Raw genomic sequence first — 21312 nt, forward strand, 5'->3', positions numbered from 1 at the left:
TTGCCAAGGTATCTAATAAACCACACTGTTCACAGGGCTGTGAAAATATAGCATACTCACATGTATGGCACACTTATACAATTACAGTTCTGGACCTTGGATTGATACATTGTTGCAGTATAAAAATGAGAAACCGTAAATAAGTGAATCATATGAAAGTGTCTATTTTGAAGTTGCCAACAGTCTGGCAAACAGAGCTAACTTTGAGTGTGTACTTTAATGACAGCACTGATAGATTAGCCTCTCCTCTTGTCTTCGGCCTGCAGTCAGGGGATTTCACTGACAGATGGGACTAAATGGCCTCTCTGACAGTTCAGGAGGGACATTAATATCTTCTGTACATAACAGTGCCAAGATAAGACCAGCCCCGGAGTGAAATGCATTGACTAGAGGAAATTTCATAGGGGTGTCTCCATTACAGGTTATTTTCTTGCCAGAGAGTAAGTTAAATCAGTTAGGATCTGTAGGGGAAGTCTTTCAGATAAATGTAATATCACTCGGGCCCGAGGAAACAGCGAGTCGGCTATAATGTATAAAATAAGACAATAAAATAATCAGTAATATTAGTCTTGTTATTACAAATGAACCTTATGAACTAAGCACACTTTATCACCCCATGTCTCTAAGTCAACTGCCTCAGGGTACTATTCATTATAGCGAATCATGAAATCCTTCTCCATACACAATTCAATCTCGGTATTTCAGGGAAAGCAGACATGTCTGGTTTGAATCATACCACACCGGATGTTCATTCAAATAGGTCTTTGCAGGGACAAGTGTCTAAACGTTACCATCTCTCCACGTGTGTACCGGTATGTGGACCCTTCGTTTTCTCTAATCTACTCCTGTGGGTTCTTTTAGCACTGTTATGCAAATGACGCTCAGCTAAGCTTGTCCTTTCTCCCATATGCCTTCATAACTCCAGCTCAAATCTCAGCATGCTTTTTTGATATCTCAGGTTGGTGAGGGACTGTCACCTTCAGTTCAATCTTTTATAAATGACTCAACGAGCTCCTGGTATTCCCAGCCAATTTGGCTATCTCACATAATATTAACATTCAACTAAAGCTGCAAAAAACTCAAGAGTTGTCTGCTAAACCTTCAGTATACTTTTTAGAGTTCTTTCTCAATAAATTATCTTGTTAGTTTAACAGGAAACTATCAGTCACACTAGGAGGGGGAATTAGCACTGTAAGGGAAGACAATTTTATGCATTTTTTGCCTTCAAAGTATTGATTGATGCATTATTTCACATCCATCAGTGTCCAAATCTTTCGCAATATCTGATATTTCCCTCTTGCTGCCTATAGTCATCCATAAATCATTCACTTTATCTTCTCTTGCTCATTCTGTCCATGTACCTTTATCTACGTATTTGTTACCATTTATCCATCAACCCCTTATCCTCCATTTGCTTGTGACAAGAGCTAAGCCCCAAGAACTAAGCACAAATCACCGCTTGGTCTTCTCTCTCCTTTTAGAACTTGTGGCACTGGCAAGACGATACTTGGCCAGTAGGTCAAAAACTGGGACTTTCTGGAGAGTAATAGATGCCACATGGAAGCAAATCCCTGTGGTCAGTGTGCTGACAAAAACATACCAGTAGAATCCCTCACTTTCCATACGGACAATGACCCAAAGCGACAGTGCAGCAGCAAAAGCAGAAGAGCAGCAGAAGAGGACGCCAAAGGTCAAAGAGCAAAACAGAAAGTGAAAAGATGAACCCAAAAGTAGCTTGATAAGATGTGTCAAATTCCAGGGAACTCCAAAGGGACACAAATCTATCAGGCATAACAAATAATACTCTATGTCCTGCAGGGCAAAGTCATTTGTCAAGGCAGGAGACAAAGCAAACACTTCCCAGGGCACAGGTCAGCAGTGATGTTTCACAAACCTTGAGAAGTTAAGATGCATGCAAAGCAACCCTTGTGTCAGAGACTAAGCCTACAGACTAGACTCATCCTGTCAACCCTCAAGCTCTGAATCAGCCCTCGATAACATAAGCTATGGGGCCTGCCTGAGCAAAGCACTGCAGAGGGGAGAAAGACAGGGTGGCCTGTGATTTTGTGCCCACACTGAGATCTGTCACTGATACTCCTTCATTGCCACAGTGGTGGTCCTCCCATCCAATGGTTAAAGCCTTTCACTATTTAGGCAGGGAGTCAGAGGAAATCTGAGACATTAAAATGCTGAATACATTACTACATCTGTGATAAAGAAGTGTCTTACCTTCGTTTCCCCTGGATAGTTTGGCTTTTGTATTTCCCTTGAGTAAATAATAGCTCACACAACAATAAACCAGGGGTTTGGGCACTGTTCAAAACATTATACCATTCAAGCACTTATACTACTCACTGAGGAAGCAACTCTAAAATTGTCTATGTACTTAGTTGTTCAAACAAGCGACCTATTGGGACAAAGTAAGCTTAACAAAGCATTAGCCACTGAAAGTAAATCATACATAATCTCCAATAGACAAGGAGTAGTATGGTCATCCAAACAGAATACTCTCTATTGCCACTGTTGAGTTCATCTGCCAACTGGAGTTTAGCAAGGATTTATCAGCCCCAGTGGATCCTGGCAGTCTGGTATGCACTTACAAATGCCAGTGAGGTGTGAACACCACCTGCTGGCCACGTCCATGTTTGCAGCTGACAATGACCTTAGGATCCCAAAGACTCTCACAAGGCCTAGTCATCCTCAAGAAGCTGGAGGAACTAGTAAAGGGGAGGGAAAATCTCATGCGAGACTAGCACATGAAAGACTGGCTTTCACAGTGGATAAGACCAAGCAAAATGAGGAGAGCGGGAGCTGAAACATATAGAATTTATTTGACCAAGAGTAGGAAAAAAATACAGAGGAGTAGAGGAAACAAGCTGACCCTGTTATAAACACATCACTACCAAGAAAACTGGAGGGTAACAGATTGAAAATGCCTTGTTCACCATTAGGTCTCTTTACAATTCCTAATATTCAATTTAAAAACAGCTGCCATTTTTTTTATATCTATATTCTTTTTTTATATATATTTATGTAACATTCTTTCAAAACATTGTGCAAGTGTTTTGCTGGTATTCCACAAATGGTAAACAAGAGCTTGGTCCAGTGCATTATATAGTGACATTACTTATGGAGTTACGGACTTTCAGCTGGCCATCTATACCATTCCACGACTACCTCTACTAACAGAGAAAAAAAAAACGTCAGTCAAATGGCGTATTAAGAAGAAAAAGATCAGTGGCAAAGCTAGGCGTTTGAGCCTGATCCAGACAGAAATTAATCTGTTACATCTTGGGAAATGGTTAAAAATGATGACTATTATTGCAAGGTTTTTCTGGGATGTTGACATGATAGCCTGACTCCAAATGATTTTAAAAATTACCACGTTTGCTGCACTTGATTACACCTTTAAGCTTGGTAAGGGAAGGACTGGATGATTGATTATACTGAGAAGCAAGAATACTGCATAGGAGCTAGTGTGTTACAAGAGGTCAAGCGTGTCTGCGGCTCAGGGCCCCTATAGCTCTTCCTGCCAGTGACCCAGAGTGCCCTCTGCAAAGCAGAGAGAACAGCGGGACACGACCACTACCAAGGTGCCCTCTATGTTATACCATCAGACAGGGCAAATAAAGCGTATGGGTTAATAAACAGATGTTCTTTCTACTTTGACTTTACGGTCCTAGGCTTTTTTTTTTTTTCTTTTAGCATGACGTGGGTGCATTCGAAACATCACAAAACTACCACAAACTTGGTGCTGATGCAATAGGTTCTCATCACATAAAGCTTAACGTCAAAAATGTTGGAAAATTTCTTTTGGCGACAATGAGAATTTCTTGGTGACTTTCCTCTAAGCTCTCAGTGAAGTTTTTCCTTTAAATATGTTGAGTCAAGTTAGCGTCCACATAAGTCTAATATTCAGTGTGCCAACAACTTACAAAAATTTGGTTTGAGTGTAACAAAAAAAAGAAAGAGCATAATGAAAAGAAAAAACACTTTGACTAGTATATCAATCATGATGCACACATCAACACAATTCATGTCAAAGAAAGGAAACAAGATACATAATTTATTCACACTTTACAAAAATCTCTTTCTGCTACCACAACACCACCAGAGTCAATATAATAACCAGACAAGTTGTATTGAAATGAAGCTAAAACAGAAAAGGGAGGGGGGAGGGGGGGGACAGAAAAAAACAAAGACACCGGAGGGGGACAGGAGTACCCCCCCTTTCACCATTTTTTTTTAAAGTACTCGGTGAAAAAAAATCATTCAGTTTGCTTTTGTTTTGTTGCTTTGTGGCAAAAAGACCCACACAACTTCAAAAATAAAACAATGAGTAGCTGCACCAGTGATCTGCATTAAGTGCTTGTCAATCCATTTACTTTTAAAATAACCTGACCAAGATCGAGAGACAGACAGGGAGATTTTGAGAGGGAGGGGAGAAGAAAAGGGGGGGGGAGAGAGAGAGAGAGAGAGAGAGAGAGATAAAGAGAGAGAGAACGATAAAGAGAGAAAGAGAGAGAGAGGCATGTGCATGTGAACAATTGCTGCGAATCGGAATTTTTGGGTGGCTATTTACTACAGTGCCACTATGGTGATGCAAAATCTAATAGCTTCCAAAGCAAACGGTAGTCAAAAACACATGGACAACAACCAACGAAAAAGTCCATTTTAGTTCCTCTCAGCCTCAGAAAAGATTTTTTTTTTACAGTAGCAGATGGACTGGGAGCTTTACACTTGGCCTTATGGTAGAATGCATAGGATGGCACTATATGGAAAGGGAGGGTACAGCTGAGATTTAGCAGTAGTTACATATAACAGACCAAAATAACACATTTTCTTAAAAAGAAGAGATTCGCCTGAGTCGGGGGGGAAGTGGGCTGTGGCAGGGGTGAGGGACAGGTCAGTGGCAGTACATCCAGAGAATCATAAAAAACAGCTAAGGACAAGCATAAAAGACATCAACCAAGGGCATGATTTTAGCATGATAGGGTTCTTCAATAAGACAGAAAAAGGAGGATTAAAAATCAGACAAAAAAGCGTTTGTTGTTTTTTTTTTTCTTAAAGAGACAAAAGCAGATCATAGAAGCAAACTCAAGTGAACAGCAAAAACGGTGACTTTTATGATCCCGATTACTAAATTCTGGGCCACTACTCCAATTAAAATCGTGAGCGGCAGCTCGCATAAGGCCTGTAGCACCCGAAAGGTTGGGCTCAGCACCAGTGTGTACGTAAAAACTGAACAGGACCAGCGCCTCTGGGCCTCGTACACTACAGATGATCTTCAAAACGGATTAGTGTGTGTGTCTGAGTGCGTGTGTGTGTTTGTGTGTGTGTCTGTGTGTGTGAGAAAGAGAGAGAGAGAGTGAGGGGGAGGAGGGTTGACTGGATGTGATAAAAGACGGTAAAGGTTATTGTTTATTTCAGTCACACGGCTGGCTTATGGTCCCCCCATTTAAAGTAGCTGCTTGGTCTTAACTGGCCTTGGGATGGCATGTTCCAGAATACCTCATTGTTATCAGGTAGGTTGTGACTGTAGTTATGAAAAGCCCTGCATGTGACTTAAGGTATTGCCTTATGTTTTTTCGTTTTTTTTCTTAAAAAGCTTCGATTTCTGTAAGTAAACTTACACGGAATACTCAGGACCCCTACATTTACATACAGTGTGAAAAGTATAGAACATTTTTTTCTCTTAAAATTGTGCCCCAGAAAAAAGGTGATACAGAAAAGATTGACCTTAGCGTCCATTTCAGTTAAAATCCATTGGGAAATTGACGAGTTAGCCATACCACACCGCTCTTGCAAGATTCAGATGTCTGCAACCCCTGGCCCAGCGGCAAAGGAAGAGGCCCCCGGTGTGGTGTGGCTCCCCCTGGTGGCTCGGAGAACTACCTGCGTCCAGGCAGGTGGATTCCATTGACTGAGGGTGGGTAGGGGAGAATCAGCTCCAGTTGTGCAAACAGCGAGAAATGATCGGAGGGGACGTGGGGGTGAGGACAGCCGCTGATATTGTTCTCAGAGAGCCACTGGCCATCAAGGGCCCCCAACACACCCAAGACATTGAGCAGAGGCTGAGAGAAGAAGATGTAGTCAATGATGCCCTGCAAAGACATAAGGGGAAAGAGGGTTAAACGCACCGCTGGTTAAGTACTCAAAATATCTCCGTGCCATTTAGCACACGAGGCCCAGTGATGTTGGATTGGATATATACATAAGATATAATCTACCCATGACTCAAGGGAAATCAAATTATATTAAAAACAGATCAAAACAAAGGGTCTCCTAGTTACGGTTGCTAGCTCCAAGACATTTTTACAGAGAGCTGGCACTGATGACATGACTCATAACTAACCAGTCATTTAGATGAAAGCAACTTGATACAAGCTTTAAGTGCCAAGAGAGTTTGGATACTCGACAGAATTGCAATCACACTTTAATGAGTGTACTATGAAGCTAGACTATTAAGTATTAGTATCAAATATTAAAGACTTTCCATCTTCTGTTGCTTTCATATTTAACAAAACAATGGCTAATATCACATTTCAGCAAATACCATTGGTCTTTACTGAACAAGTGTGGCATGATCTGTGGGGTCTCACCTTGAAGTCAAACGTGTAGTTGGTGTAAGGCATCAGACCGTTCTCATAGGCACTCTTCAACTTGAAGCCATGGGTGATCCTGCCGTTGGACGTGCCGTTCTTGCCATTACAGTTGAAGTTTGTCAAGCAGTCAATGTAGCGCAGCTCCTTGAAGTCCTTGTGTGTGCTGTCCACTCCGCCTGTACTCAGGTACTCCACCACACCTGTAAAACACGGATTGCTCGGTAAGGCCACGCATGCCTCATGCTGTAAGCTGCGCAGGCCAAGAGACCAAAATACACACTCACTGTAAATACGGAAGTATATTATACCCTAACACTCAGCTACTTTCATAGGTTTTATGGAATATATTTGTCTTGTATATATATATATATATATATTCTACATCTAATATGTCTGATGTCCATTCATGAATGTGCCGCAGAACTTACTACACTGAACTGAAAACCAAGTTCACCGGCCTTAGTTATGTGCCTATTAAACAAGCCACCTGTTACAGGGGGGCAAACCCGAGGAAATCTCTGCCTGGGCCCTGAGCTCACACACAGAGGTCAGTGCAACTCACCAGAGTCGGGCAGAGAGTTCAGGTCAGCACACAGGACGAGGGGGATGGGGTTGATTTCCCCGGAGACGGAGGAGAGCTTGAGGCTGCGCGTGGCCTTGTCCACGATGTTCTTCACCTCGGACAGGAACATCATGGTCTGCACCAGCTTCACGTCCGAGTACTCTGGATCCCAATGCATGTGGGCGTTGGCCACCAGGAGCAGCTGTTTCTCTATGCCATGCAGAGACTTGCCGGCTATGGGAGCGGAGATTATTTTAGGAGGATGCCGCTGTTCTGTCAGCCGCTAAGCATACCACAGTTGAGACAAACGTGTGCACTCAATGCAACGTTTAGTATCGTTTGTAAATCGTTATTCTTTAAGTGGTTTTGAATAAGAGAGTCTGTTAAATACCATAACCTTATTTATATCCAGGAAAGGAGTATGTGGCAAGAGCAATTCTTACCAGACTGTTCCATCACTTCTTTGCGAACATCCAAAAGAACTGCCACACCGATGTTATCCTTGGTCATCACTCGGTTGATCATGACCTCGGAGCCCTCCGAGTTGGCCATGGCCAGCTGGTTGAACTCCACCGTGTGTTTCTGGACCAAACTGAACCTGAAATCATTGACAGGAAAGATAGATAGATACATTATTCCATGGAAAAATAAACACCAAAAAAACACCTCCTGACCCAGGCTCTACAAGAGACCAGCTACAAATAGAGCTGGAACCAGACGGCATAAAAAGAGCCATGTGTGCCACAGTGGAGGAGTGTAAGAGTAGACGGCATTGGGACTCACTTGTCGGTTTTGTAGAATATCGCACAGCCGTCCACATGCTTGCGGTCGGACTCGGACATGGTCCTGGCTCGTGACTTTGGACTGAAGAAGCCCTCGTAGCCCTGCTCTTTCAGCTCCACCAAGAAGTAGTTGTAGTACTGCTCAGTTTCAACTTCCTGTGAACGAACCACAACACACAAGATCAACATGAGACTGCTTGCTTAGCCAGTATCCTTTCACCTACATCCCACCTCCATCACTACTGAAGTAGCAACTGAACTGGCACATCCAGATGCACTCAGTGCCATGTGACTATATAATATTTCTATACTAAATTGAACCAGTCCCCCCCCCCACTTCAACTCCCCCTAACCACTTATTTTTAAAAAAGGTTTTAATTCTTATATCAGTTGTCTAAATATAAAATGCCAGATTCCATTTGTTCAGTGATTTAAGAAAAATGCCACAACAGACTCCAGCAGAACTTTGATCATAAACTTGAGCTTGCCTGCAAGCTGATGATGTCTGCACTGCAATTCATGATCTCCTGCATGATGGACTTCTTCCTGTAGTCCCAGCTGAGGGCCCAAGGTGGGCAGTAGCCGTAGAGCTGGCGGGTGGCGTACTTGTCACAGAGCACATTGTAGCACATGACTGAGAACAGGGCTGCCGAGGGAAGAGGGGAATCAAGTGATTAATGTCATAACACTTATCATCCACATCAACCTGTACTTTCATAGAGTGGTGTTGGGTGGGGCAAGACCACAGAGCAAAACCGCTATGAGTTAAGTTCAGGTGGGCTATGACTCGAGTCATGAAAAGAAAACGCATCCATCAAAAAGTAATAATTATACAACAATTGGGTTCTATGGAGCCAGTTATTTATTTCTAAATGGCGGAGACGTTCCATGAGTTGAAATATCCCAGGACATTTCAACTCAGACTTTTCACAGCTAATAATAAATCACTCCGCGATACAATGTGAAGTTGTGAAGTTCAAAACGAATCGTCACGTACGTTGCATCAGCTGAAATACAGACGCTCAGAACATAGTATATGACGGAGATGAATTTTAGCTAGTTGGATGGTGTGTAGGCTAAATAAAATAGTGTTGTTTCAAAGCTAAAATCATGTCAGATACGATGCGAGCTAATGTTTAATTAGGCTACGCTTGACAACGGGAGAGATAGAACTAACGACTGGCCTTTGGCCATAGCTAACATCCATTTAGAACTAGTAACGCCAGTTTGTCCTGCACGAAAGACATTTGTGGTGACAGTTTTAGCAATTTAAACGTTTACATTATAATGGAAAATTAACACAAAACAAGAGGTATAGTTGTTTGTGGTAGAATTGTTGGTATAATTGTTGTTTCCATTACCAACCCCACTCGTGATCGTGGGCTTGGTAATGGATATTCCCACGGCTGTTGTTGCCTGTGGCACTCGGCCTCCGGCCTCGTGGCTACAGCCGAACAACACCCGTGGGAGTATCCATTACCAACCCCACTCTCACTCGTGCTATATTGCTTAAATAGTTCAGATTTAAATGAATAAATCATCTGATCATGAATCCTTTCCCTAAGCAGGACACTAACTATAATTTCCAAAAAAAAAATACTGTTTAAATGTGCAAACAATGGATCAGTGGTTATAAACAGATCTCCATTTTTAACAACATATTTTCTAACCAAAAGAGCAGGAGACTGTCTACGAGTAGTACCTGTTGGTCTTGTCCTATCTGGGTCCTGCAGAGGTATCCAGGAGCGTGGAGGTGGTGGCTCAGTGGACACTGAAGGGAGAAGGGAGAGGGGTCAGTCACTTTGTGCTGTCCAGCAATATCAACACATACACTCTTCCAGCACAAGCACCCACTGGGAGGATCACAGAACCACCCAATGGCGCCAATCTGATTCCCCCACCCAAAACCGTAATACTGTTTCAAGGTAAACAACAACAACATCATCAACTATGCCTTGTTGAGAGGCTACACTGACACCTCCAGCAAAGCCATACATCAGACACATGAGCCTTCACGTGACACACGAGGAAAGAAGTGCAAGGCTAAGCAACTCACCACGTTTAGTGCCTGCAAGATTGTCCAGCAGGTAGTTCAAAAGCCGGCGTGTTCCATCAGGTTCCTGGTAGAGGTTTAGGATTTCTTGTGCAAGTGGGTTCCCTGTACACACATGGTTCAACATAAGTCGATTTCACTGACAAAATATACATTATGTTATATGCAAATCATCATGATAACCGCGCTTCCTACTTCAAGTTCAGACAGAGACAAATCATTCAAATCTTCAAAGCCTGAGAGCCATGAATAGCTGGCTCATGTCTCTGCTAATGTTTAAACTCAACACAAATTCAGAATAACACTTTGCTAAGTTGAACAGTATTACACTATTCATATTCCTAAAGAGAACACACATCAAAGAACAGTGCAGTTTAAAAATTAAAAATAAAACAATGAAACAATTCCATAGTCCCCAGGACAGCACACTGTAAACAAAGCTACAGACACAATGCCAGAAAAACAGAACTAATAGTTATCCTTAAGAACCCTCCACAGGGTTTTGTGAGGTGTACAGTGGCCAGAGGAAATAAACACCCACCTTTCAAGCCCAGTGTGTGTAGCTGAAACAGCTTTCCAAGTTCAAAAGGTAGAACCCGCAACTGGTTGTTATTCAAAAGCAGTTCCCTATGTGGGGAGGAGAGACATCACAAATTGAGACATGGGAGCATAGACACTTTCGCAAAAAACGAGACAGAAAGAATAATTAACTGCAATCAAGTCAAGGGGCTGTTCTAATCAACAATCTGAATGTGGGTATATTATAATTTAAGCTTGAGTTGACTTAGAAGCTACAGATATATTTGATCACGATGCATTTCTCTAAAAGCATGGGAAAACAAATATTGTTTGTGTGTTGGCAGGCCAGTATTCAAATTGGTACAGCCAAGAGATTCCCCTTCGGGATCAATAAAGTATCTATCTATCTATCTAGATGCAAAGGGTCTCACTGATTTACTATGAGTGTTGGATAACCTGTGTTCGTGTGCCAATCACCTAATAAACATTCAAAACGATCAAACAAAAAAAGTAGAACCGAAATGAAGCCGAAAAGAATTAACAACTAACAACATTCAGTCAGTACTGTCTTCACAGAAACTACATATAATCCTCAATGGAACTGGCACACCTATACACTGCAGAAGTTATTGCCTCTCTCCCTCAAGTTCAAGTTCTCACAAGATATCCCCTCAATGCAAGTTAAGTTGTTTTCGCCCCTTTCGCCTACAGGTGAATAGACATGCTGATTTACAAAAAAACAAAACAAAAAAATAATAATAATTAAAAAAAGAACATGGGGCAAGGACCAAGATTGAGATACATCAATCCAGAGAGACTCTCCTAAAACCCCCTAGTTTGGGCAACTTGGGTTTGGGTACTGTGTTCTCTTGCAATTGGCTGAAAACACCCAGAGACAAATCATAATGTCCAAACACCTGTTTAGCTCACTTTAAAATATGCGAGGACACAGGGTAGGACTAACCCTCGTACAAAAAAATGCCAGAGTGTGAAGCTGTCTCAACTGCATCTGAAGGTCATGGCAGCAATTTTGGCATACCTGAGAGACACCATGTTGCCAAGCTCGGCCGGCAGACTCCTTATTTTATTGGACGACAGGTCCAGGTACACCAGGTTTTGTAGTTTGGCAATGTCAGACGGGATGCGTGAAAGGGAATTGTCGCTAACATACAGTGCTGTGAGATGAGTCAAGGTCCATAATGACGGACTCAGATTTTTCACTTTACCTGTGAATGACAACACACACAAGAACAAACTTTTAACAGGATATATCCATAACCATCATCTAAGAATAAAAATGAGATAATCCCACAACAAACACTCGACAGTGTCAGTGACTAACCAGTAATTTCCAACTCAGCCCAGTATGACTTCTTCCCGTTTGATGCTTCTTCACTCGACATTATTGTATACATGCGTCTTGGATCTGGAGGATCATATTTCTCCTTGGGCATCCCTGCAATACTGCACACAAAACAGAAAATGGTTGTGAACTTTTCTTCTCTCTCCAACTCTTCAGTCAAAGATGTACACTGAATGAAAATCCATAATCAGTTACAAAGTCTTAACCATCAATACACGTATGATTATAGCAACCATTCCATTACAATTTTAGAGATCATAACAACAGAGAAATAAATAAAACTAAAACAATTCTAGACCAAGGACTGTCAAAATAATACAATAATTATCACCTGACTAAAGATTAGACACTCTGCCATTTTTGTCCCAAGTTGACCCTGCAATAATTAACAAGATACAGCCTCAAGGACCCAGACATAAAAATCCAATGGGGATTCAATTTCAAGTTCAGTTACACCAAGATCTTAGTTTATTACGAATAATCCTTAGTGATATGTAACATGAAGAGGCCATCTACAAAAATAAATCTCAACACAAAGGTGGTTAATGTCGAAGACACCTTTCAGTGGCCCTCTTCATAGGACACGGTTGTATCGGAGATTGTTCTGAACCGTGGATATTAACGCACAAAGTGGTGCTAAATGGCTTACTTTCATACATAAACATGTTAGCTAGCTAGCTGCCTGGCACATTAGCAATCAGCAAAGAGCAGCTGGCTAGCCGTACTACAAATGGAAACCTCTTTTGGCATCAAAAGGCCACAAGATAGAAAGGATCTGAAAATTGACTGCGCTTTATTGCCTGTTACCTGCCTGTTACCTAATGGTCTCTAACCAATGGGCACCTAAGCCTTATTGTTCCAGCAATAAAGCGCAGTTTGATAAGGTAACAGATCATTCACACGTCGATGATAATGTTAGGAATAAGCCAAGTTAACAGTATGAGACGCGAGGGGAAGTTTCATCTACAGGAAAACAGGCGTGGGTCTGTCTGAACTTGCTAGCAAACGCTTTTTGAACGCCAACATACAGAACGGCATGTAGGCCTGCTTGTTACATACCAACCTAGCCGTGTTATATAAATCACCACTATTACCTTCACCAACACAGGGCAATAAACATATCGACATGACGGCTCTAACCTCGGGCTTCATACATATTGAGTGGCCAATTTAGCTAGCAAGCTAGTTATCGCGAGTTACCCTTGCTACATATCTAGGTTCACTGGCTAGCAAAGTTAACAAGCTAGTTAGCCGAGCTAGCTAAGCCTACCAAACTGGAATAAGCCAACATCACTGAATGCGTGTTACTTACAATAAAACTAAAAATCATTCTAAGCGATGTAATGTTTGATGTAACGTGGTGCCTAGGTAGGGGTGCCAATGCAACTTGTTTATGAATGTCTACGCGAAGCATAACGGCTCGTAGGCTAATTTCACTAGCTAGCTATATCGTCCATAAAGTGATTTTAAAATGATACTAACAAACTGCTAATGTTCAGTGGCTAATGTTTTGATTAAATGAGCTACACCACTCAATCACAAACATCCACTAGCTACAGATTTACCAGTTAACAGAGCTAACTGTAGCGGAGTTATGTAACATTCACCGTGAGCCATATATTGCTAGCTATCTCGCTCGCTACGTATTAACTTCCGAGCTAAATAGCTCGTTAGCCCATCAGCTAATGTTATCATAATCCGCATAGATTGCTAACAAGATTCAACACAGGAAGTAATGTTCTCGCTCGTAAATCATAAAATTATAAAACAGGGCCGACTGCAAAGCGGCAGCTAATCAACTCGAAGCGGACCAAAATAACGTTAATCCTCTAAGGTCTTATTGTAAAAGAACACGCTAGCCAGCTGCTAGCTAGCTATCCGTATTCACTTGCAAACAATATTTCGTTAACGTCAACTCTTGTGCTAGCTAAATTACCAGTGGATCTAAAATAGTCCATTAAACGCATCAATACCGAACATTGGACGTGTTCAAACCCAATAACGTAATATAATCAAACAAAAGGTGCCCGTTCTCGGTACCCTATGTTGCTCTTACCTGCAATAGCATAAGTTACCGATTCAGAGAGACGAGTGCGTGTTTCCTTTGTTTCTGCTCCACTTTGTATGCGTTGTTTCTCACTGAAAGCAAACAAGAATCATGGCGGCTGCAGGCTTTTCGGTCTCTGATAACAAAACTTATGGTCATTGGCTCTTCCTGAAACCTTTCTGAAACAAACAACGCTATTGGATACTCGGAGCGCACAACGCCTACACAGTGTTTACGCTGGAAAATCAGATGAGCCGTGCTGTGAAGCGTCAAAATAGGTCGCTTGTCGGGAAGAATAATTCAACAGATATTTTCATCAAGTTATGTTTGAATCGACGATTGCTTTGTGACACTATATGCTAAAATTGTAGCCAATGCTTTTACATTTTTTCCTTCAACGTTCGAATAAAGTTGTCCTAATTTGTGTGGAACATTTGGGCCCCATGGACTGACAGGACATTACAACCTAGGTTTATTAAGAAGGCTATTGTTTTGCCATACTGTTCAGCACTAGGCTATAGCCTAGTCCTATGCTATATTTATTGGAGTGCTAAACAGGTGCATGTCAGCTGTCAAAAAAAAGTAAGAAACAAGTGTGAACCCCCCTCTTTAACAAACAGTGCCTTCTGTAGGCCAAAGCTACAGGCCATTTGTTCCGTTTCAGCAAACTATGCCTCCGTGTCCAATAACTAGGCTACGGTGCTCGACGGCGTTGCCCTACATGTCATAGACTACCACGGAAAGATTGTTGTAAACTTGAACATGAACAGTTTTCGCATTTGCAAAAGAAAACATCCACAGTGCAATTTAAGGAGTCTGCGATAGAGGGCACATGAAACCAACATGTGGGGTGGTTACAGACCCGAAAGGTGAGGACCAAGATCTGCAAATGTAGTCTTTTGATAGGAGTGCTGCGTGCATCATGTCTCTCCTGTCTTTTGACCGAGCTAGGCCTTCTTTTGTCCAAGTTTGCTTTCTGTATTTCATGATTTATTTCGAGGGAGGCATATTGCTGTCATTTTATAGGCTACAGGCTAGTAGCTTGTAGACAAACGTGGATGAAAGCCATCTACATTTAGTAGCTAAGCCTCTATCATTACATGCCAGACTAGGCGTAAGCCTGGCCCTTCTGCTTGTTTACCTGGATCAGTCTGTGCTATCAGCAGAGTGTTTTAAACCTATAGTCTAGCAACCACATGGATACTGGTTAAATGATGACAAGAGTATCCAGAGATAATTGAATAATGAGGCATTTCCAGCATACTGACATCATTTAAACAGTATTGTAGTAGGTCCAACCAAACGGTCCTAATTAAGACATTCTGGTCTCCTGAGGGGACCACCTTGTGTCACTTCATCTCCATGAGGTCACAGTCAAGACTCTGTTGGTGATTCCTTTATGGTGGAAAGAATTACTGTAATGTTCTAAATTGTTGTGATTTTGTAATTTTCTGTTCACGTTGCACTTAATTAATTCTCTTCCAGATCGGTTTGTATGGTGAAATGGTTCAGGCCATGGTTCTTTGCCAACTGGACTACTGCAATGCCTTGTTAGCTGGCCTACCACTTCCAACTGAGGTAGAGTATATATGTAGCCTACACTGTCTTTATTCACACTGGTGATTACAGATGATTCAAAATGCAGCATATATGATCATTAATCTGTCAAAGAAGACACATGTAACTCCTCTCTTCAGTGGCTTCCCATAGTTACCAGAATAAACCCCCCTCACTCTGGCCTATAGGCCACTGGATCTGCACCTTGCTATTTTAATTCCATGATCCAGTTCTGCCTCCCCTCTCGCCCACTGCGGTCCTCTGATAAGCATCTGAAGTGTCGACCATCCATTAACACCAGAGGAAAAGAGTCTTGACTGTGACCTCTTCCAAGGCTGTTTGAAACTGACTTAAACTTCTGTTTTTATGCTCAGTGAGTTTTAGTCACTACTACAATGTATAGCTAAAATACAGGTTCAGGGATCCAGCAGTGTATTTCATGCTAATTAATTGGTTAAATGCTTTACCCTTATCCAGGCAGGTGTGTTGATGATGTCTGTCTAATGGAAACACCACAGCACACTTGCTGTAGGGCAGGCATATGGAATTCTGAAAGAAGTCTGAGCCACTGTAAACCAGGTGTACACAAATAGTGAAATGTACACAGCTGCATCCACAGATGGCGTTCAAGTTCACTGTTCACAGTCCTATTCAAAACTATAACAAATGAAAACATGTAAGGGATTATGGATTACACGTAATGCGGTACCGACGCACAGGGGAGGGGTCGTTACACCTCTTTGGAGTCATACTGATTTACTTGTTTAACAACACTTCAAGCTGAGGTACACATATTCATTCTTGTGATTCTGAGGGGCACAATCTCAAAGTTAAAGCAACTGTTGTGTGCCTTAGATTTAGACTTGAACTCTCCTATGAGTTTGAGACACATTGTCACAGTGGTTTTCTCCAATGAATTGATGCGAGTGAGTGGTATGCCACTAGGCCAAATTTACTTTGGTTCAACATTCTCTTGCATTACTTTCTACCTGTCATGAAGTCTACAAGTTATGTTTATTTTGTAAATCTAACAGATTGGACACACGTACACCGGTACTTACATCATATGTTCACATTTACAGGGTTCTACATAACTACACTCTGTCACACATCTGAACTTTAGCATACAGACCCTGTCACACATAAGACACATTCACATATTCACACATACACTAACACTAACACTAACACTAACACTAACACTAACACTAACACTAACACTAACACTAACATTAACACTAACACCAACATTAACACAAAAATACGTACATGTAATTTATAATGTGTAATCATAGAACCGAAGCAGCAACAAATTATGCAATCGTAAATTACAGCCACAAATGATGGAAATGTAAATGGTAGGCATGCCATGAAATCTCATGTGCAATAATAACCTGTGATAAAAACTGATTAGAGGGGAGTGAAGGCATATAAAATGAAATCATTGTTATTCTGACCAAAACCCATGCTGTTGACAGGGCTTTACATGATTACTCATCATATTTGGTTTTCTCATGAATGATTATCAATGAATGGTTAAATATATCTGACACATCTAGATTAAGCTACAGGATCATATCGGCTCTGCCGCTGCAGTGATTGCACCTAATGAAGAACATGTTCTATCGGCAAAAGCACAGGGTACTTTACAAGGTCTTTGCAGGCAACAATATGGTTAGTATTCTCGTCTGACTATTCCTTAATTAGAGATAATAGGCATCCAGTGACTGAGAATGTTTTTGACATTGGAATGCTCTCTCCTTTTTCAGGAGATATTGAGTTAATGGATCATTCAACTGAAACCCTTTTCATTCTGTAGAGGAAACTTATTTTACGTGACCACTTTATTTAGAGATTTCCCTGTGACAAGACTAAAAACAAGTCAACTGAAAGTCAAAGTCTCTAGAGTTAAGAATACTAATGCACTTTCCAAAAATAAGAATGCAGAAATATGTCCTGTCACTCCAATCAAGACTTATCCGCTGACATTTATGGAATGGAAGGGAAATTTAATGGTTGCTTGATCTGACTTCAGAAAGAGGCCTTTTCACTGCAGATTTTCATTATTATGTATTTATTCATTAATTTATGTCGTTGGTCAATTTCTGGAATACTTCGGAGAGTTTACTTTTAATTGTTAGAATTTGGGTTACTTTTCCAAAACTAATTGGGAGTGAATGGGCTATAGCTATATTAATTTTAATCAGATATTGTGTTGTTTTACAAAGAAGAGCTTGTGGATTTGAAGGCTTATTTGTTTGAACCTTTTGAGTGTGGTGTGATGATTCCATCCCAATTTCAAATTAAAAGTGCAGTCAATTTTGCTTGGCTTGATTTATTTGAATTTATCATCAGAAGCTTACCAGGGAATCCTTGAGGCAGTGGCCTTGGAGTTGGTTTCTCTTCGAACATCTAACAAAACCACACAAACCACCACCAATGACATATGAGCATGTATTTCTGTATAAGTTTTATCCAATAGGTCGTTTTTGTTACTGATTCATATTCAAGGTGAAGACACTGAAGGGTTCACAAAGCACACTTCACATGGTGCTATATATAGCTCTCCCTACTGTGTAGCACTTAAAAATACTCATAGCTCTGTGTGTTTACACAGACCTGCCGCTGTAAAAATGGGAAAGAGCCAAGGCGGTTCAGACCAGGCCATATACTATTCCAGCCAATCATCATATCGTTTCAGGAGCACAGAAGGGAAGGGCATGATTTGATTTGCTGTTGAGCTCGAGTATAAACAACGCTTTGTCAGAATTGAGGACTGTACCTTTAATAGCCTGTCAAATTTAAGACCACCCAGGTTAATAGATGGTCTTCAGAGGTGTGTTTTAACAGCCTTCTCTCCACTCTCACTACCAGAGGATGCCCAAAAGAAACGAGGGAATGCAGAAACAACATCATATGATGGAAATATACTCCAGCTGATAAAAGTGGTAAAGGTATGTCTAAGCCTTTCAAATATCAGCAACTTTTTTTTTTTTTTACATTTTTGCAGAAGCGACACATTCAGTGTAACATGACAAAAACATCTCACTAACAATGAACAGTGGAGCCATGCATTTAAAATGCACAGTTGGCTATTGCATGTCATTGAAGCATCCGAAAGCTCAATAAGGACACAATAGGGCCCTGTACCTGTGTGTATTGAATCAGGAACTTCTGGCATCCATCCCATTCAATAGCCTGTTTTTGGACATGATCATTGACCGCCCCCCCCCCCCCCCCCCCCCAAAAAAAAAAAAAAACATGGAACAAAACACTGCAGTTTTTCTGAATAATTTGACACTTGAATCAGTGCATATCAACAGAGGCATGTACGAATTTCACTGATATAGAAATACAGTCCTTTTTGTGTTGGACATATTCTGATAACGGGTTGCCCCCCGCCCCTTCTGTCTATCACTCGTGCTCAACTAAAACCTCCCTCCTGGCTGCTATAGTGATGCTGGGGGATTCATTTTCAGTGCGCAACGAGTGGAGAGAACTGGGACCACCTGAAACTGCCATCCAACTGGAAGTACCATCTACTCAATTAAAAGGGACTTCACATAAGGCGACTTTTCTTTTTTCTTTAGTTTTCTATTTCAATGTCGTTGGGATTGTTCAGCATGGAGGTAAAACATTGGAACCTTCATCCGAAACCCTCATGCGTTTGCAGCAGAACCGAAGACATGTACTTGCGTTCAGTTCGGACAATGAACTACTTCTATAGGTTCAATAATGTTTGCATATGAAGGGTTTTTAAATGTAAAGCGTGGCTGTTTGTCTGAAATTCATTACTGTGTGGGGTGTGTCACGCCATGGGGAAAGAAATACAAGCTTGTCCATTATGGATTTAGTGCAACGAACTTTACGAACGTCCAATGCATCAGGTGACGCGAACGAGACCAGCACACGGATCCCAGCACCGCATTCTCAATGTGTGGCTGTTCTCATAATTGTTGTGGTCGTTATCATAATTTTGTTGACAATCGTGGGAAATATCCTGGTTGTTGTGGCAGTGTTCACCAGCCGTGCGCTTCGCGCTCCCCAAAACCTGTTTTTGGTTTCTCTGGCATCCGCCGATATTTTAGTCGCTACCTTGGTTATCCCCTTCTCTCTCGCAAATGAAGTTATGGGGTATTGGTATTTTGGCAGCACCTGGTGTGCGTTGTACCTGGCCCTGGATGTGCTCTTCTGTACGTCATCAATTATCCACCTCTGCGCAATAAGTTTGGATAGGTACTGGTCCGTCACCAAAGCCGTGAGATACAACCTTAAGAGGACCCCAAGACGAATCAAATGTATGATCACGGTGGTATGGGTCATATCTGCCGTCATATCTTTCCCACCCCTCATCATGACCGAACATAATGAAATGGAATGTTTGTTAAATAACGAAACGTGGTATATCCTTTCATCTTGCGTTGTCTCATTCTTTGCGCCCGGTCTAATAATGATTCTTGTGTACTGCAAAATATATAGGGTTGCCAAACAACGTGCCGCCACTGTCTTTGTGGCTAAAAACTGTATGGAGAGGCAGCCCTCACAATCAGAGACATTCTTTGTGCGAAAGGGCAAAGTCGAAGAGGACATCCCCAGCGTCAGTCGCTGCAAAGTCAGTGACCAGCGTAGAGGGGAATTGGATGACATCAATCTGGAAGAGCACTATGTCTCCAACAATAAATCAAAACCTTTTCGCTTTTCCAGCAGAAGAAAAGTGGAGGGAGCTAACGCGTGCCCGAAGAAAAACGGTCGTTTGTCTTGGGCTTCCCAGCGCAACTCTCACTTTCTGCATGAGCCAAGGGCTAGACAGTTGTCCATTTCCAAAAACAAAATCGCCCAAATGCGAGAGAAGCGTTTTACTTTCGTGCTTGCAGTGGTCATGGGTGTGTTTGTGCTGTGCTGGTTTCCTTTCTTTTTTACTTACAGCCTGCATGCAGTTTGCAGAGAAAGTTGCACGATACCAGACTCTCTTTTCACACTGTTTTTCTGGATTGGTTACTGCAACAGCTCTGTAAACCCCATCATTTATACCATTTTTAACCATGACTTTCGAAAAGCCTTCAAAAAGATCATGTGCCACAGTAAGAGAGGGCCATAACCTTTGTGGCAACTGAGAAGTAATGAAGCATTTTGACTGAATATTATCCTGTATGTCTGCAGCAAACACATTTGATCTTTTGATAAATATGTAGTGTTGTTTTGATTCGGCTATGACAAACCATCACAAATTATTGTCAGTTGTGCTCTATTATGTGTTGAATAGCAGGTAAAAATCAATCCATGGCCATTATTCAATTTTGTCAATGTCTGGAATTATGTCTTTGAATTGACAGAAAATTACACTTGGAAAGAAGCCCTCAGGATTTTTAATCTATCATGTGAAATTCGTCATTGAACCTCATGTTGTAGCCTAAATGAGGTCCAAATCCTCGTGAAGGGGTTATGTCTTTGTGAAGTAAAGATACTGTCAGCAACAGAACATATTAGGCCTATGTCCGTCTTCAGCGTATAGTGTCCAGTATGTGACTCAATGTCCATAGCACTTGTAATGTGCTCACCTTCTCAGCCATACTATAGCATAATAGGAAAACACATTTCAAAATTGTATTATCATTCACTGGGTGTTAGCCCTATTGCGTGGTATGCCACCGTGAGCAGTATACATTGTATTTAATTAATTTAAAAGAATATTGTGCTTGTATGAAACTATTGTTGATGTTGGATTTGTCCTGTCTAGGCAACATAATGCAGTCTGCGGCTTTTGTTATAATATTAGAAATCATGAATGGCTTCTGAATTATGTTTCAGAAGTGAGATAATCTGT

At 41.5% G+C, this 21312-nt stretch overlaps 2 protein-coding genes and 1 long non-coding RNA gene across 4 annotated transcripts; 2 read left to right on the forward strand and 1 right to left on the reverse strand.

The window, feature by feature from the left end:
- Positions 1–2812: 2812 nt before the first annotated feature.
- Positions 2813–14042, reverse strand: cnot6a (CCR4-NOT transcription complex, subunit 6a). 2 transcript variants are annotated; one of them, XM_062536797.1, is made up of 13 exons: positions 13941–14027; positions 12216–12260; positions 11864–11985; positions 11561–11747; positions 10544–10629; positions 10006–10107; positions 9652–9720; positions 8438–8595; positions 7951–8105; positions 7611–7765; positions 7168–7401; positions 6603–6805; positions 2813–6104 (listed from the first exon to the last, which is right to left on the reverse strand). In XM_062536797.1, exons 3-13 carry the CDS (start codon positions 11973–11975, stop codon positions 5892–5894), a joined length of 1674 nt encoding a protein of 557 aa, XP_062392781.1. In that variant the 5' UTR covers positions 11976–11985; positions 12216–12260; positions 13941–14027; the 3' UTR covers positions 2813–5891. The 2 variants fall into 2 exon arrangements, with proteins under 2 accessions (XP_062392781.1, XP_062392782.1); XM_062536798.1 differs by lacking the exon at positions 12216–12260 and having other exon boundaries at positions 13941–14042.
- A 626-nt stretch (positions 14043–14668) lies between these two features.
- Positions 14669–18442, forward strand: LOC134080383 (uncharacterized). Its single transcript, XR_009939200.1, has 3 exons — positions 14669–14800; positions 15417–15509; positions 18363–18442. It is a non-coding gene; the product is annotated as an uncharacterized LOC134080383 (long non-coding RNA).
- An 890-nt stretch (positions 18443–19332) lies between these two features.
- Positions 19333–21312, forward strand: adra2db (adrenergic, alpha-2D-, receptor b). Its single transcript, XM_062537391.1, has one exon. The coding sequence runs from the start codon at positions 19333–19335 to the stop codon at positions 20584–20586; it is 1254 nt and encodes a 417-aa protein (XP_062393375.1). The 3' UTR covers positions 20587–21312.

This window comes from Sardina pilchardus, chromosome 5 (assembly GCF_963854185.1).
Source record: "Sardina pilchardus chromosome 5, fSarPil1.1, whole genome shotgun sequence".
Classification (NCBI taxonomy): domain Eukaryota; kingdom Metazoa; phylum Chordata; class Actinopteri; order Clupeiformes; family Clupeidae; genus Sardina; species Sardina pilchardus.